Genomic DNA, 17,153 nt, shown 5'->3' with positions numbered 1-17,153 from the left:
TATATAATCCCAACCTCTGTCTCCTTTATTTATGAATATAATGAATTTCTGAAAATGTATCGCAAACTCTGTGCACTTCCTGAAAGGCAGAATCGTGTGTGAGGCTAAGATTGTGAAAGATGCTGTGAGGGCCTTTGAGCACTTGTTATTTTATTTATTTTTTTAAAAAGATTTTATTTATCTCATTTTTTAGAGAGGGAAAGGGAGAGAGAAAGAGGGGGGAGAAACATCAATGTGTGGTTGCCTCTCATGCAACCCCCTACTGGGGACCTGGCCCACAACCCAGGCATGGGCCCTAGACTTGAGAATCGAACCAGCGACCCCTTGATTCGTAGGCCAGCACTTGACCACTGAGCCACACCAGCCAGGGCTGAGCACTTGTTATTTTAAATAACCGAGGCCTCGGTACAGGAAAGGACTTACATCCACACGTAGATATGGTGTCGGCTCCGCAAGGTGGGCACTTGTTACATTATGGAGAAAAGGTGAGGACTGTGTCACTGGTGGTGTGCACTTCCTTAGAAACAGATGCTGCCTGAACATTTTCACCTGGTAGTGTTAATAACCTGTTAACAGTGGAAGTACTTATGCTTAGGTGGTGTTCACCTGGTGCCTGGTAATAGGCTTTAGTAAGTCAACTATGGAATTTTAAAAGTACCTCCAGCTGTAATGGTAACCTAGGCCTCCCACCCAGACTTAACACAACTGCAGCAGTAAAACTGTGTTGATCTGAAATATTTAGGACCAAGAATAATCTGAGACTTGGAAGGGCCAGGATTCTGCCTGAATTCCAGTGTCTGCTTATTTATTACATGGTTCATACTTAGCTAGTTTTGGTCATTGGGTGTGTGTAGTTTCCAGAAACAGCCCAGGCGTCTCAGTGAGTTGAAGTGGTTTTCAAACTTTAGTTGCATCCCCATCTCACCTAGAATGTTGCCTAAAATGCCAGTTCCTGGGCAGCGCCCCCTAGAGATCTGACACCAGAGCGTAGAGAATCTGTATTTTAATCAGGTAACCCAAGTGATTCTGAGGCAAGTGGTCTAGTGATAACCCTTTGAGAAACACTTGTGCAGGAAAGGTATGCACAAGCGGGGCCTGCTTCGTGGGTATGTGGCCTGTGCAACTGTACAGCACCACCACCACCCCCGGAAGGGCCCTGCACATGGCTTAGTGCTCTTCCATCACCTTCTTGAAATCTTAGTGATTTTTGAACAAGGAGTCCTGCATCTGCATTTTTCCCTGCAGCCTGAACATTATGTAGCTAGCTCTCTTTTCAAGATGTGATTGGGTGTTACTGAATTTGTGTTTCTTGGTGCCCATGGATTGCCATTATTCAATAATGACTTCTTCTGTGTTTGTATTAGGCTGAAACACCAAGGCCACTTCCTAAGCTTTAGAATGAATGAGCATCATTCATCATTGGACATAGGATAGGAAATCCTAATAGTATGATTTTTTTCCACAAGGAAATTAAATATTTATTCCTAGTCTTGAACATAGAAATCTCCATTGATATTATTCTAATACACCATTTCTTTCTCTCCTAGGATGGTACTAAACAGAAAAGAGAACGGAAGAAGACAGTCTCCTTCAGCAGCATGCCGACAGAGAAGAAGATCAGCAGTGCAAGTGATTGTATCAACTCGATGGTCGAGGGCTCCGAACTCAAAAAGGTTCGCTCCAACTCTAGAATTTACCACCGGTATTTTTTACTGGATGCCGACATGCAGAGTCTGAGGTGGGAACCATCCAAGAAGGATTCTGAGAAAGCCAAGATTGATATTAAATCCATCAAGGAAGTGAGAACAGGAAAAAACACGGACATATTTCGCAGCAATGGCATTTCTGACCAGATATCTGAAGATTGTGCGTTTTCAGTCATATATGGAGAGAATTATGAATCACTGGATTTGGTTGCCAACTCTGCAGATGTTGCGAACATCTGGGTGACGGGACTGCGGTACCTCATATCTTATGGAAAACATACCCTTGATATGTTAGAAAGTAGCCAAGACAACATGAGGACTTCCTGGGTTTCACAGATGTTTAGTGAAATTGACGTAGATAACGTTGGACACATCACTCTGTGTAATGCAGTGCAGTGTATCAGAAACCTCAATCCCGGCTTAAAAACTAGCAAAATTGAGCTTAAGTTCAAAGAATTGCACAAATCCAAGGACAAGTCTGGGACTGAAGTCACAAAGGAAGAATTTATTGAGGTTTTCCATGAGCTTTGTACTAGGCCTGAAATCTATTTCCTTTTAGTTCAGTTTTCAAGCAATAAAGAATTCCTTGATACCAAGGACCTTATGATGTTTCTTGAGGCAGAGCAGGGTGTGGCACATATAAATGAGGAAATAAGCCTTGAAATTATTCACAAATATGAGCCATCCAAAGAGGGCCGGGAAAAGGGCTGGCTCTCCATAGACGGGTTCACTAATTACCTTATGTCACCCGACTGTTATATATTTGACCCGGAACATAAGAAGGTCTGTCAGGATATGAAGCAACCTTTGTCTCATTACTTTATAAACTCATCTCATAATACATACTTAATAGAGGATCAGTTCCGAGGTCCCTCTGATATCACAGGATACATTCGCGCTCTTAAAATGGGTTGCCGGAGCGTTGAATTAGATGTGTGGGACGGGCCGGACAATGAACCTGTCATTTACACGGGCCACACCATGACCTCTCAGATAGTCTTCCGCAGTGTCATCGACATTATTAACAAGTACGCATTCTTCGCTTCAGAGTATCCGCTTATCTTATGTTTAGAAAACCACTGTTCCATTAAGCAGCAGAAGGTGATGGTTCAACACATGAAGAAAATTTTAGGAGACAAGCTCTATACAACATCCCCCAATGTGGAGGAGTCCTATCTGCCATCCCCAGATGTCCTGAAAGGGAAGATACTAATCAAAGCAAAGAAGCTGTCCTCCAACTGCTCTGGTGTAGAGGGAGACGTTACTGATGAGGACGAAGGAGCAGAAATGTCTCAGAGGATGGGCAAAGAGAACGTGGAGCAGCCCAACCATGTGCCTGTGAAGCGATTTCAGCTCTGCAAAGAGCTGTCCGAACTGGTAAGCATCTGTAAGTCGGTTCAGTTCAAAGAGTTTCAGGTGTCCTTTCAGGCGCAGAAGTACTGGGAAGTCTGTTCTTTCAACGAAGTGCTCGCCAGCAAATACGCCAATGAAAATCCAGGGGACTTTGTCAACTACAACAAACGTTTTCTTGCTAGGGTTTTTCCCAGCCCCATGAGGATTGACTCCAGTAACATGAACCCTCAAGATTTTTGGAAATGTGGATGTCAGATCGTGGCCATGAACTTTCAGACGCCAGGGCTGATGATGGACCTGAACATTGGCTGGTTTAGGCAGAACGGGAACTGTGGCTATGTCCTTCGGCCGGCCATCATGAGGGAGGAGGTCTCTTTCTTCAGCGCGAACACGAAAGACTCTGTGCCAGGAGTCTCACCTCAGCTCCTTCACATCAAAATCATCAGCGGGCAGAACTTTCCCAAACCCAAAGGGTCAGGTGCCAAAGGTGATGTGGTGGATCCTTACGTCTACGTGGAAATTCACGGAATCCCTGCCGACTGTGCAGAACAAAGGACAAAAACAGTGCACCAGAATGGAGATGCTCCTATTTTTGATGAAAGCTTTGAATTTCAAATTAACCTCCCAGAGCTGGCCATGGTACGCTTCGTGGTACTCGACGATGACTACATCGGGGACGAGTTTATCGGCCAGTACACGATTCCCTTTGAATGTTTACAGACGGGCTACCGCCACGTCCCCCTGCAGTCACTGACTGGAGAGGTCCTTGCACACGCCTCTTTGTTTGTCCACGTGGCGATCACTAACCGGAGAGGAGGCGGCAAACCTCATAAAAGGGGCCTTTCTGTGAGGAAAGGGAAGAAATCCAGGGAATATGCATCTTTGAGGACACTGTGGATTAAAACTGTGGATGAGGTGTTCAAGAACGCCCAGCCCCCTATCCGGGACGCCACAGACCTGAGAGAGAACATGCAGGTATGTTCCAGCATTTAGGTATTTACTCAATGGTTTTCCGTCTTAGTGCATGTGCGTTGTTCATGAATATATTGGAGGGTTGGTTTTTTTTTCAAGCAGTAGTATATTTGATTGTTACATTATTTGTAAATTCCACTTGGTTACTAGAATGTTTACCACTAGTCTCATTCTTCTATCGTTTAACTTTCCAAAACCACAGCTGGAATCGAGAACGTTGGCAGCATACTAGAATAAAGCAGTCTCATCATCGTCTCACACACCACATGTCAATCTCCTTTACTTAATGCTCAGCGGTGCCCCCGTTCTTTCTAGCAGTGTACATGGGAACCTCTGGGTTTTCTGAATATTCCTTAGCTGGAACACAAACCGATGACCTATCAAAATAAAAGGGACATGTTCCAGTCCTTTCTTACAGAGCTCTTCTGCTGGGGAAGTAGCAAGCATTTACATAAGCCAATGTGTTTGCATTTTGAGCCTTCCTCTTGATTTTAGGGGGTAGCTATTTAATTGTTTAAGTGAAAGACGTGGCATGTGTATCTACTAGACGTCTGATGATTACCACTGAACTCTGTAATGGCTAACAACCGTCACCTACGAATTACGTCTGTAATTAAGGTTGGTCCACGTGTCTAGCAGTACTGGGGCACAGGAGGGACACAGAAGTGGGCAGCAAGGGCCACCTCACAGGGATACCAGCCCCTGCCCATCCCAGGGTGAGAAGGTCCATGTGCATGGCAGCTGCTCAGTGTGTGTTTATTAAATAAACACAGGTACTATATTAGCTGATTATATGTTTACGTGTGAGTATATACAGGGTGGGGCAAAAGTAGGTTTACAGTTGTGAGTACATGAAACACAGGTTCTTCTGGTATTATTATTAATTATTGTAGTATTTTCCACACAAACAACTGTGAATCTATGTTTGCCTCACCCCGTATATAAGTATTATAAGAAGAATGCCACTGGCAAGTGAGAGCCAACTCAGAAAAAGTCAATATATGTCACCCCCCTCCCGATTCTGTGGATGCCTCATTAATAAAAACACCTTCCCACAGTAGAGAAATCTTACTCTCTTTCTTTCAAAGTAAAGCTTTCCAGAAGTATGAAGGGCTCTTCCCCATTTCTGACGGTGAGAATGGCTTGGTTAACCCTCAGCCCGGAGCAGGCCACATTGTCCCCAGCCCCATGGCTGCTGCTGTGCGGGTAACCCAGAATCCCCCTGAGGACCTGCCAGAGCCTGAGCACCACCTTTCCAGAACCAGGTGCTCTGAGCCCGCGGAACCGTCGGTGGTGATATTCAGTGAGCACCTTGTGCAGGCAGCCCCAGCCTTGAGGGCGCAGCAGCGAACACAGACAACCTTCGCTGCGGGTGGGCCGTGGGAGGGGAAGCAGACCGCAAGCAGGTGAATAAACAAGCAGGACAACTGCAGACGCAAGCGAGTGCTGTGAAGGAAATCAACGCGGAGGTGCAAGGGAGTGGTGGGGCGGCTGCGCTCAGGGTCGGAGGATCGCGATCATTCTTGTACGCAGTCAGCACCGAAGTGCTTTTGAGCCAAATGACCTACAGTTTGCTGTCCATGCTTAAAACGACATTAATAAAAAGAACATGTTTAAATTTAAAACAAAAGTGCTGCTCATTTCCCAGAACCGGGGAATTTGAGAGCAGAAAGACAGGGCTTGGCAGGCCTCAATGCCACCCCCACCCCCTCTCGCTGCCTGCGCGCAGCCCAGACAGAAACCCAGGTGTGCCTGGAATAATAGCCTGACTCCTATTTTGAGTAGAATTTAGCTGTTTTTGTATCATAAGGATTAAAAGCATAAGCCTCAACATCAACAGATTTCAGGTAAAATCTTGACTCCTTCATTTACCCACTGGGTGGCCTTGGACAAGTACCGGCCAGCGGCTGTAGCTGAGGCTTAGTTCGCTCCCCCACACGGGGCTGGTGGAGGGGATGGAATGAGGCAACGCGGTGTAAATAGGCCTCCTGTCGCCTTGCGCTTGGTAAGTGCTCCGAGAATGCCAGCTCAGGGCATTGTACAGTGTTGAAGTGTCTTGTTTAATGGATATTTTTGTGGTGTACTTCTGGTGATTAGGGGGCAAAGGAGGGGAAAAAGCAGTGAAGTCCGTGGGGACACTGATGGGGAAGGTTCCACAGGTAACCAGGGTCCCCCACTGGGCAGACCTGACTATGAACTGCCACATCGTCAAAGCTCCTTTAGATTGGGAACCAGCAGGTAGAAACAGGTGAGAGAGATTCGAATTCCTTCCTCACAAATACTCCTTTCCTTTTTGGATGGATGGCCTCCTTGATACTTACTTTAAGCGTGATTGCACTTTTTTCCTTAATCTCTACATTTTTGTGACTGCAGAGAAGCCATTCTTTTTGTTTGCTCGTAATTGCCTATCAGCCTCAGCATGGCTCTGAACTTTGATCTGAAAAGAGGCTTCGCCCTCGGGAAGGATTTAACTTGTTTACGTTTTGTGTAATTTTGATAAATTGGTATTACAAATACCTATAAGTGTATTTACTTTGGAAAAGAGCCCGTTTTCACAGGATGAAATCATCGTTAGCCAGTTCTGTCATGGTGACGCTGACAACTGTCATGCTGGGCAGTTGCAGTGTGACCAAGTGTGTCCAACGTGATGTCCACAGGAAATTCAAACGCCTGGTTAGTGACAGAGTGCCTCCTTCCTTTCCATGGCACAGAATGCGGTGGCGTCATTCAAGGAGCTGTGTGGCCTCTCCTCCGTGGCCAATCTCATGCAGTGCATGTTGGCCGTGTCCCCCCCGCTTTCTGGGGCCTGAGAACACACCCCTGGTGGTCCTGAATCTCAGCGAGCAGTATCCCACCATGGAGTTGCAGGGCATCGTGCCTGAGGTTCTGAAGAAGATCGTCACAACCTACGACATGGTGAGTAGTTTTTTGTACTTTTATGTAGCCCAGGTGAGAGAGGTGTCTTCAGTAACATGCCAGACAGAATTAAGAACTCTTGCAAAGGAGCGCTTTCCTATTTCATGCTTCATTTCCCTATGCTGGAAAAATTGTTCTCCTGACCTTGCGGGATTTGAAAGAGGTTACTGTTCTCAGTGTTGTTTTAGAAAGAAGGATTCAGAGACTCTGGCCTCAGTTGGGCTAAATAATAGCTTGCTCTTCAAGAGCTATATCTGAATAGATTTCTTAAGGATATGCTATTTTCCACATAGGTATAGTAGAGTTGTTGTTTTTATTTAATCTTTCCCTGCAGCCAGCCATTGATTCACTCACTTTGTTTTGTTTTTACTTTTGAAACTGGCAATGATGAGAAACTTAATGTTCAAAAGATACATTTTAAGTGCCATGAGGGGCAGGTGCTTCCATCACATAACTCCATTCTGTGCGACGGCGTTCTTTCTAACGGCAGGCGCTCGGAGACACCTGTAATGTAATCAGCTTAACGTGAACGAGGTATCCTGCGGAGACCTGGAATAGTACATATTTGCACTTACAATATATCTTGTGTTTCCTTTTAATCACATCCTGCTCTTAATGTACTTTTTGACTTATCACAACTCTAAGGGAGAAGAATTTAGTGGGTGAACCACACCCATTTCAAGCTTGTGAAGTAGTTGAAGCTCTCAGAACTCGTGAGTGCTGGCAGTTCCTCTCTAGCCAGTCCAGGTTAAGGTCGGTGTTGGACGCCCCGCTCCTGAACGGGCCAGGCTCTCACCGTTTACCATTCAGGGTGCTCAGGGTTAAGAGGCCTCCCCTCCTCCACACCAACAGCACAAACCAACCCCACGAAACCCTGGGCTGCTTCTGGTGCGGGCTGCCATGGTCAGAAACAAAACAAGACTGGTATCATACACTGTAACAAAAATATTTTTAAGTGTTTTATGAATTGATCTGAAAGCTGCAGTTCGGAGGGATTTATGCAATTCAAGGGAAAGGAGAAAACACTTTAGGTCAGCATTTCCCACACTGCGTTCGGAGGAACCTTGGTTTCCTAGCGTGTTAGTAAATGTCACATGGAGGAAAGGTTGCACGCTGAAATAATTTAGGGAAATACTGGACTGAACGAAATGACCCAGTCATCTTCCTTGCAAGTCTTCTCGGGGCCTTGTATTTGCAGGCACAGCGAGTTCCCAAGAGGGTGGTGGACTCCGCGTGCCCTATTTCACAAACTGACTTGACCACAGGGGACTATATCCAAAAACACCATTTCCGAAGACCCTTTGTTCTTGGTTTTCTTCACTTCTTGGAAGTATAAGTCAGAAGAATAGAATGTTTTAAATAGCTTAATCAGTTCATACCTTAAAAAAAGTAGTATTTGATCTTTTTCATAGGTTGCTGCACAGCAGCCACACTTTGTAGCAGATGCTTTTTATCCCTGCTATTTCCAGCTTAGAGTTCATGGTCGTGTAAGAGCTATAAAGGCCTGGACATGGGACGCTGCCGGCGAACTAGAGAGTGTCAGTCAACCTGCAGGAGGAAGGCAGGCCAGGGGCAGATGTCCATGACAGACACCACGCTGGGCCCCTGTCCTCAGGGCGCATCCCGTCTACTGGAAAGAAATGGGGCAGCTGGGAGGGACAGCAACACAAAAAGCTGGTGCCGAGAGCCTTGTGGGGGGAAAATGGAAATACAGAACAAAAGGTAAATGTGGGGAAGTTTGAAGAGCTCTTCCATGCTGTGATCCAGGCTACCTAGTTACTTCCCAACTCTTTTAAGTTTTATGAGACGAAGCCAAAGCAGCTAGCTGGTATTTGTAAATGCCTTTTAAGGTGAAGCCACAAATAAAATCATTAGATGTTTTACAGACCTATTTCACTGACCAGAATCTAATGTGACATGCTTCCCTCAAGGATTTCACTGACGGCTGTGGCAGTCAGGCGTTGACCATCCTCCATGGAAACCTTTCTAACAGGAGCTCCCTGCGAGTGCAGTGGCAGTGCCCTGTGTAGGTGGTGACAGAACAGAGCAGACAAGGGCCAGCACCCGGGACCTGGTTCAGGGGCTGGAAGCTGACCCACAGCAGGAGGGTGATTGTGGCCAGGTTCTCAGGGGACGGAAGACTAACCCCTGTCCCGTCTGCCCTGTTACCACCCACGTAGGGCTCCCACCACAATACCGGCACGGAATTGCTCAGTGATCCTCGGGTCTCTGCTTCTTCCTTGTCCTGGGCTGGCAGATGATAACACATATTATGTGACTCTTATTTTGACAGTGTGTGTTGTTGTAGAAGTGATAAGACAGAATGTATTCACTTATTTACATTTTTTAAATCGTGGAACTACTCTTACATGATGTTTAATAGAAAATGCTGTGCTGAATTCTGCCCCTAGCTTTATTGATTTGTTCTGTTTTTAATTCTAGCTGATAACTCAAGCTATAGAATACTTAGAATTAATTCAGACTATTTGAATTTTAGAAATTGTAATTTTGCTACAGCAATATTATAACTCTTGTGACATTTTACAGTCCTTGTCTAGTGACTTAATGGTCTCGCACCTTGTGACAAAGGTTGAACATTGATGGGAAATGTACTACAGTTTTGCACAGCCTGTCACTTCAAATATAGCTCTTCAATTTTCATAATGTTATGTTGAACTTAATCCAAAATTAACCTTAGATATAAGATCTTATTTCATTTTGTTGACTTCCCATCTATTCCCATCTATAATTCGAAGACTCCAAGTGAGAAGTAAGGATAGTTTCAGGAATGCCCTGCAGAACTCGGCTCACTGCCGGTCTGCACTGCTGTGCACTCTCCGAAGGGTATGCAGACATGGACTAATGCTCTCAAGATCGCGATGACTCTTCAGTGTCTGAGCTCTTGTTAATAGACTAGCATATCAGAAACATGTCAGTGTCTGTGAGAAAAGAGGATGTGGAGCAGTTGATGATGGAGAAGGGTACTCGTGAGCCTGCATGGAGACTAGAAGAGAATACCTGTGCCTAGCAGGCCTCACGTCCTGCTTTTCCTGGGATGGACCCTTTATTAATATCCTCCCTCCAACTCTTGAAAGTATCTCTTTAGATAATTAGTTGCATGGTCACTGTGTCTATGGCCCCTCGATTATTCTGATGGCTTCTGTGATTACCGCCACCAAACAGATCTTCAAAACTGCCCTGATTGTCGTTTTACCTGACAATATGTGGTATCTTCTTGGGTCCTGGAAGTGGTGAGGTTTGGACCTGGGACCTAGTTCAGGAAGGTGGGTGTCACCGCCATTCAGGAAGAGAGAAGAAGAGAAGTACAGACACCTTCTTAGACGACACAGATTGGGGAAGGGCTGTTAAAACTAGGGGCTGGACTGGTATGGAGAGTGGGAATGACCATGTGTTGTCAGACAAATAAGACTTTGCTTCCCTTAAGGAGTTTACAACTCAGTAGAAGAGATGGAGAGTATCCTTGGATAGTAAGATGATAGATGATTCATTGATTGATTGATTGACAAATAGATATTAAAAATGTGTAAGCAAATTATTTGGATGTATGTGGGAGAGAATGCTCAACTTCAGGTTTAGGGATTAAGAAGACTTGAAGGCTTTTGAGCTAGACCTTTAAGAAGGAGTCAGATTTCAACAGGTAAGATAAGAAAGGCTGTTGCAAGCCGACTTCACAAGGTGAAACACACTCAGAAATGGGAAGCAAATGTCTTGGGAAATCCAAGTTTGGACTGTGGGAGTTCTTGCACATTCTTGAGCAGTAAAAAGTCATACTTAGCAGCAGACATTAGGGACTCCAAGGGGGTGCAGTGAAAGAGAACTCAGACCACCTGTTGAGCACCTCTGGTTTGCAGATGAGGAAATGGAAACCTTGTGGTACATCAGATTACTGGCAGAACCAGGGTTAGCTCAGGTAGTCTCTCTGGCCATTTTTTTCCTGCACTCCAGATCAGGAGAATTAGCTATGTGTGTTGTGTAGGTGAATGATCAGTATCCCGATAAAGCCCAGATTCTTCAATACCAGTAATCTGAAGTCGTTTGTGTGGCGCTTGTGAAGTCATAGGGACGTTGTATCTCATTCGTGCTCCCTCAGAAGGTGAAAAGGAATTCATTATGCATACTTCGGTTTATATTAAAAGGCAGATTCAATGAGCTTAAAATACGGAAGACTGTAATTAACAGTAGATCAAATTCTGCTCAAAGAAATCTAATTACAAGTATTTGAACCTATTTACTGTTATGTGGGAATTGAACATATTTTTGATATTTATTATTGCCTCAGTAAACAAAAAAATTTAATATTTTGCTTAAAATTTATGTAAATGAACTTGAATGGATCCACCATTTACAGCCAAATACCACATTTGTTTGTTCCCGCATGTAACTTAAAGGCTGGTGGGAGAAAAGAATGATTATGTAAACTGAGTTGAAGAGATTCTAGTGAGGAGCTGGATGTCCTTTATGATACATAATGCCCTTAAGAACAGATCTGCACTGGCATTTCAGTACGGTGTTCCCCCTCTCCCGTGAGTGTCGGCGTCTAATTCCCATCCTTCTAACCTGAAGCGATTTTTACCGTCCTTCTAATGTTGGTGAGAGCAGTCCTTCCGCTCTGTCTTTGTTTATTAGTTCCGGACTTGCTGTCTGTCTTAGAGTTAAATTTTTTGAATTTTTACAAGATCTCTACTATCAGAGAGAGACCAAGGAGTCAACATTCTTCCTCTATAGAGAGAAGACTTTGGAAATGTAAATATCTTGTGAAGTGCGACATAAAAAGAAAGTTGTCTGGAAAAGCTTTTTTACTGGACATCGGGTCCTGTTCTCTAAGTGAAATAAGTCAGACACAGAAAAACAAATACCACTTTATTCTGCTTATTTAAGCGTTTTAAAATAGTCAGATTCATAAAGTCAAAGACTGGAGCGGTAGTTACCAGAGGCTGGGGGTGGGCTGGGGAGTTGCTAACCGACAGGCAGATGAATAGACGCTGGAGGTCTGGCGACAGCAAGGGCTCTGTAGTTGCCACGAACGGGCCATGCAGTGCAGACTGGTTAGGAGGGCAGAGCTCACACGTTAAGTGTTCTTATCACAATAAAATTTGTTTTAATGTTTGCTTTTTTTAAGATTTTATTTTTATTTATTTATTTTTAGAGAGGGAATGGAGGGAGAAAGAGAGAGAGAGAAACATCAATGTGCGGTTGCTGGGGGTCATGGCCTGCAACCCAGGCGTGTACCCTGACTGGGAATCGAACCTGCGACGCTTTGGTTCGCAGCCCACGCCCAATCCACTGAGCTATGCCAGCCAGGGCTACAATAAAATTTTATTAAAAAGTTTTTTCCCCCTTTGCCCTCCTCCTCGCCCTCCCCGCGTCCTTCCACCCTCTGTCACTCTGTTCCATGTTTCCATGTCTCTGGTTATTAGTTTATTTTTGTTCATTAGATTTCTGTTATTGGTCTTGCTGTAATTTTTATGTAGTATGGAATGTGCTTTAGCCAGTGTAATTAAATCAGAGATGCACTTTTAACGAGTGAAAAGGAGAGAAGAGAAAAAAGTAAAGGAAATGACACCCACCTCAGTTACAGGCAGTCTGGTTGTCCATCTACTCAGCGGCGGACTCTGGGGCAGCCACCCTCTGTTCAGCTTATACATGAACTCATTCTCACCATCACAGTTCCTTTGTCTGCTCTCTGGGCAGTCCATTTCCCCAGTGGAGACCGGTCCTTTTTTAGCATTAAAAGGAACAAGATGCTTTGTCTGAGAGGATGTTATTTACTTTCTGTAAATGTTTTTATATAAGTTACTAACTCTTCTAATTCATAACTTTAAATATTCCTTAAATAGAAACAAGTTTTTAAAAATATTTTATTTATTTATTTTTAGAGAGGAGAGAAGGGAGGGAGAAAGAGAAGGAGAGAAACACCAATGTGTGAGAGAAACATCAATCAGTTGCCTGTAACACACCACAGACCTGGCCCGCAACCCAGGCATGTGCCCTGACCGGGAATCGAACTGGTGACCTTTCTCTTTGTGGGATGGTGCCCAACCTACTGAGCCACACCAGTCAGGGCAGAAACAAGGTTCTTTAAATCAAATGTGGAAATGAAACACAGGCATGCTGGTCGTTGGCATGAAATATAGGAACAGTCTACTTTATGCTGTCAGTGTGGTTTTGTGTGTGTTGTTTTGCCACTGCTTAATGCAGTGAAGAAATAAATCACACTTCATGACTGATGGAGTCTGCCCCTCTGGACCAAGCCAGAGATGTGAGAGATGACCTGTGATGGGGTCACTATTGATCTCCATCTTCCTTGTGACTCCTTTTATCACTCTCCTGCCTCAGAACGCTTCTTTTAATTGGAGGTGTCAACTTGTCCAGCTTTTGTAACTATTCAGTAGAAAATAAAAGGCCAGATAAAATATTATGCTTTGGAGTAAGGCTGAGCTAAAAAATAAAAACAAAATGGATAAGGAAAGGGGGATGTATCCTGCTGCAGAGGGAAGAGCAGAATCCCAAAGGCTGTAGTTTAATTCGGTAACAGGGCAGGTCCGCCCAGTGACGTTTCCAGAAACAGTTTTTCTGGAGTCATCACAACCATACAGTGGAGCCACTCCAGAACTGCCACCAAGCCAATGAGAGGGGGAAAGAAATATTTAAAAGAATGTAATGAGTCCTGGTCAGTGTGTCTCAGTTACTTGGAATGTCGTCCCATAAACCAAAAGGTCATGGGTTCAATTCCCAGTCAAGGCACATACCTAGGTTGCAGGTCTGGTCCCTAGTTGGGGGGTGCATACAAGAGGCGACTGATCAGTGTTTCTCCCTCTCTCTCCCTCCCCCTTACTCCCTCTCTGAAATCAATGAGCATGCCCTTGGGTGAGGATTAAAAAACAAAACTCAATGACAGCATCACCTGTATCATCAGAGCAGGCTGCCTCTCAGGAATCGGATGCAGGGAGATTTGGAAACTTTTGCAAGATAGTCCTTTGAAGTGAGGCCCATAGTGGTGATTATAAGACTACATTTCTGATCCAGTTTTCTAGTTGTACATGTCTCCACAGAAACCAGCGAAGAACACATATTTAGAAATATCCTTACACACACACACACACACACACCAAATACTAAGTTATGAACAGTTGAGGAAAGAAGCATTTTAGGGACTGGCGATCCTCTTGAAAGAGACTTCATCATACAGCTGTTTTATCTATTTAATTGGACACCCAGTTCCAAGACCTCTGGGAGGACAGAGACGAACAGGGATCAACATGTTGTCAGATGGTGTCTTCAGACCAGAAGTGATAACTGGTAGTAAGCACGCCACTGTGTCACCTGACATGTTAATAGTCCAATTTAAAATTTCTCAGTGAGCTAGGGCATAACAGCTCAGTGCTGTGTGGGTAAGTGAGACTTGGGAGCCCGCTGTTGGCGTCACTTCAGCTTGCATTTGAACCAAGGCCGCCACGGGTGGGGGTGGGGGAGCACCTGTACGGTGCCGTGGTTTGGGGCCAGATGGTTGGTGGGGTCTCTACTGTTTTACTTCTCAGTTTAGAGCTTTTCTATTGCTTTTTCCAGGGATAGAGCAAGCTTACTGATTTTTCAAACATTTTATTTCCCTGAATCTGGTAGACAATATGTATAAAATATACAATATACCTAAAACCTAAAGCTCCCGAAAAGTTAGGGAACTTATTTCTAAAGCTGTGCTTTATGCAAAAGAACACCGCCCCATCTTCCATGAGAGAAGGTCTCTGAAGTACCGTAGTCCTTTTTCTTCCTTTGCAAGAGCAGAGAAATTGCTTCCTGTGTGTCCATCATATTCCACATTGGATGTGGATTTTGATTTTTTATACTTCCTTCAGAGTTTGTTTTTAATATGATCTCTTCTTGACGGCAAGTATTGAATATTTTGTTTTTGTTTCTGCAGTGGCTAAGGGTACCTCTGTGAGCTATTTGCTAAGGTCTTTGCCTCAAGGACCCCTAAAGGCAACTTGAGAAAAGGGGACCATGTGCATCTTTTAAAATTCGTTATTTTCTCTATGAATAATATACACAGTTCTTTTGGTCAGCCACGACATGCACTGGTGGCTTTTGAAAGCTGTGAGGAGGCATTTCACTTCCTTACCCTGGTTCACTCACTCTTCGCCCCTGTTCCATTTGGAGTGAACAGTCTTTGATGGAGCAGACGAAGCAGTGCTGGCTGTCGCTCCATTCCTGTGGCCATTGTCCTAATTCAGCCCCTCGTCACCTGATGTCCCTGTGGCAGAGTTTGAGTTCAGAATTCACACTGAACTTCAGATGGCGAAGAAAATGTAGCTTTTCTCTCTCGCGCTCTTTTAGGGGGAGGTAGGTATTCCTAAATTTTAATTCAGTTTGGTAAACTTGATTCATTGCGTTTGGACTGTAGATGCTCCACTTTTTAGGGGAAACGCTCCGTCCCTCAGACTTTCTTTCCTTCTGCTCCTCTACAAAGCGGCCACCAGTTGCCTGGAGGAAAAGGGTGCAGAATCTTCTGTGTCCTTATCAAAGCTCGCCGTCCTCCCCCTCCCTCCCCTGCACCTTGAGTTCGGCCCACGGGGTGGGGGTATTCCCAGCTCCATGTCCAGTCACTCAGGATGGTCAGAGGTGGCCTTCCAGCTTTTCCTCCCCTGCTCTTCCCTCCTCCTGCCCGAGACGCAAACCCCCGGCAGGCGGGAGGGCAGTCTTCTCCGCCCAAGGCGGTGAAGCCCCAGGGCTGCTTCTTCGTAGGTTGACATCATTGAGAAAGGAGTTTCTCCTTGACCTAGCCTTACTGTCAAGCCTGTCGGTTTTTAGTGGAAACCTGAATCAAAATCTAATTTGACCTTTAAATCTGAGAAGTGTCTTTGTTTTTATGAGATAGCTGCTCCTCACCCAGGCTCTGAAACTCGCTGTTTGCATAGGTGGAAAGCCCCCAAGGCAAAGATGGTTTCTAAAATACTGCAGCATGTGTGGGAAAAATAGTTTTACCCCATCCCCAGTACACCCCTGTTACTGCTACTGCCGTAGCCACCTGGCTACAGCATCCCCTCCCTTCTGCACCCATCCTCTGGATTGTCATAAAGCCAGACTTCCTGAAATGTCACCTAGAGAAAGACCCAGAAGTCTCAGGGCAGCCAGCAGGTAGAATTAGAAGTACAAAGTGACAACTTTCAGAGCTAGAGCTGCTAAAAGGATATGGCGATCATCAAGAGAAACAGAGAGGTTGCTCTCTGTTACTTTGGCTGTCATTGTTCCATGGGTAATACTCTTCCCAGAGCATCTTGGAACGGCAGCATCCCTTTGGTGTGTTTCAGCAGATGAAGAATTTACGTTGAGCCTCATAATTGCTGAGAGAAGACTAAAAGGAGTGGGATAACTTTAAGGACATAAATCTCATGCATGCATTCCTCTAGCAAGTAATGTTTTCCAGAATCAAAAATTTTTATTTGCTCTTGAAACATCCATCAAACACTGTTAATACTGTACAGCCCTGTAAAAGTAAAAAGTTTTTACAGCATCCAGAATCGCTTGACGTTAAAGGGTGATGTTATTTCTGTAGTGTCCGCAACAGGGTGTCAGTTCTACATCCAGGTTTGTGGGTGTGATTGTCCTCCTTTGTGGAAATCCATTTCAGACAGAAAAGCAATGGGAAGAGACTCAAAGAGCCTAACTGGCCTTCTCCGTGTGATTGATTTGTATGTCTTTGTGCAGTGTGAGTGCCTAATCCTTTCAGATTCACGCAGTTGAAGATTAGCTGACCTAGAGCACGCATCTCATAGCTCATTAATGCGTCAGCCTGCTTCTTCCCCGTGTTTGAGAGCCCGCTGGCTCGATCCCACCTTGGACCCAGAGCAGAGCTACGCCTCTGCTTGACCCTGTGTGCTGCTGGCACTGAGGGGACTGTGCCAGTGTGTGCTGGCTACTTTGAGAGAGAAATCGATGCACGGCATTCATCTCCATCGCTGTGAGCTTGCAGAGGGCGGGATAAATCTTTGGATCCCCCCAAGTCTGGGGTGCCACTTTGGAGCACCAGACACTCTCTGGTAATACCCCATTGGAGGAGCCAGTAACTGTACCTTCACTGTTTAACGTAGTTTCCTAAGGGTGGCAGTTTTTGATCAGAGGGGGAGTTGGGGATGTGAAGCTGATGCTGGGTCTACATTCCACCTGAAAAGGTGGCTGCCTTTGCCATCT

General features: G+C 45.0%; 1 protein-coding gene across 1 annotated transcript in view; it reads left to right on the top strand.

The window, feature by feature from the left end:
* Positions 1-17,153, top strand: part of PLCL2 (phospholipase C like 2) — a 163,169-nt gene that overhangs the window by 92,680 nt on the left and 53,336 nt on the right. The window contains 3 exon segments of the mRNA XM_036030604.1: positions 1,548-4,034; positions 6,743-6,820; positions 6,822-6,947. Of these exon segments, the coding sequence (XP_035886497.1) occupies positions 1,548-4,034; positions 6,743-6,820; positions 6,822-6,947 (2,691 nt within the window).

This window comes from Phyllostomus discolor, chromosome 7 (assembly GCF_004126475.2).
Source record: "Phyllostomus discolor isolate MPI-MPIP mPhyDis1 chromosome 7, mPhyDis1.pri.v3, whole genome shotgun sequence".
Lineage (NCBI taxonomy): Eukaryota > Metazoa > Chordata > Mammalia > Chiroptera > Phyllostomidae > Phyllostomus > Phyllostomus discolor.
The sequence above is the reverse complement of the archived record's forward strand: the minus strand, read 5'-3'. Positions and strand labels throughout refer to the sequence as shown.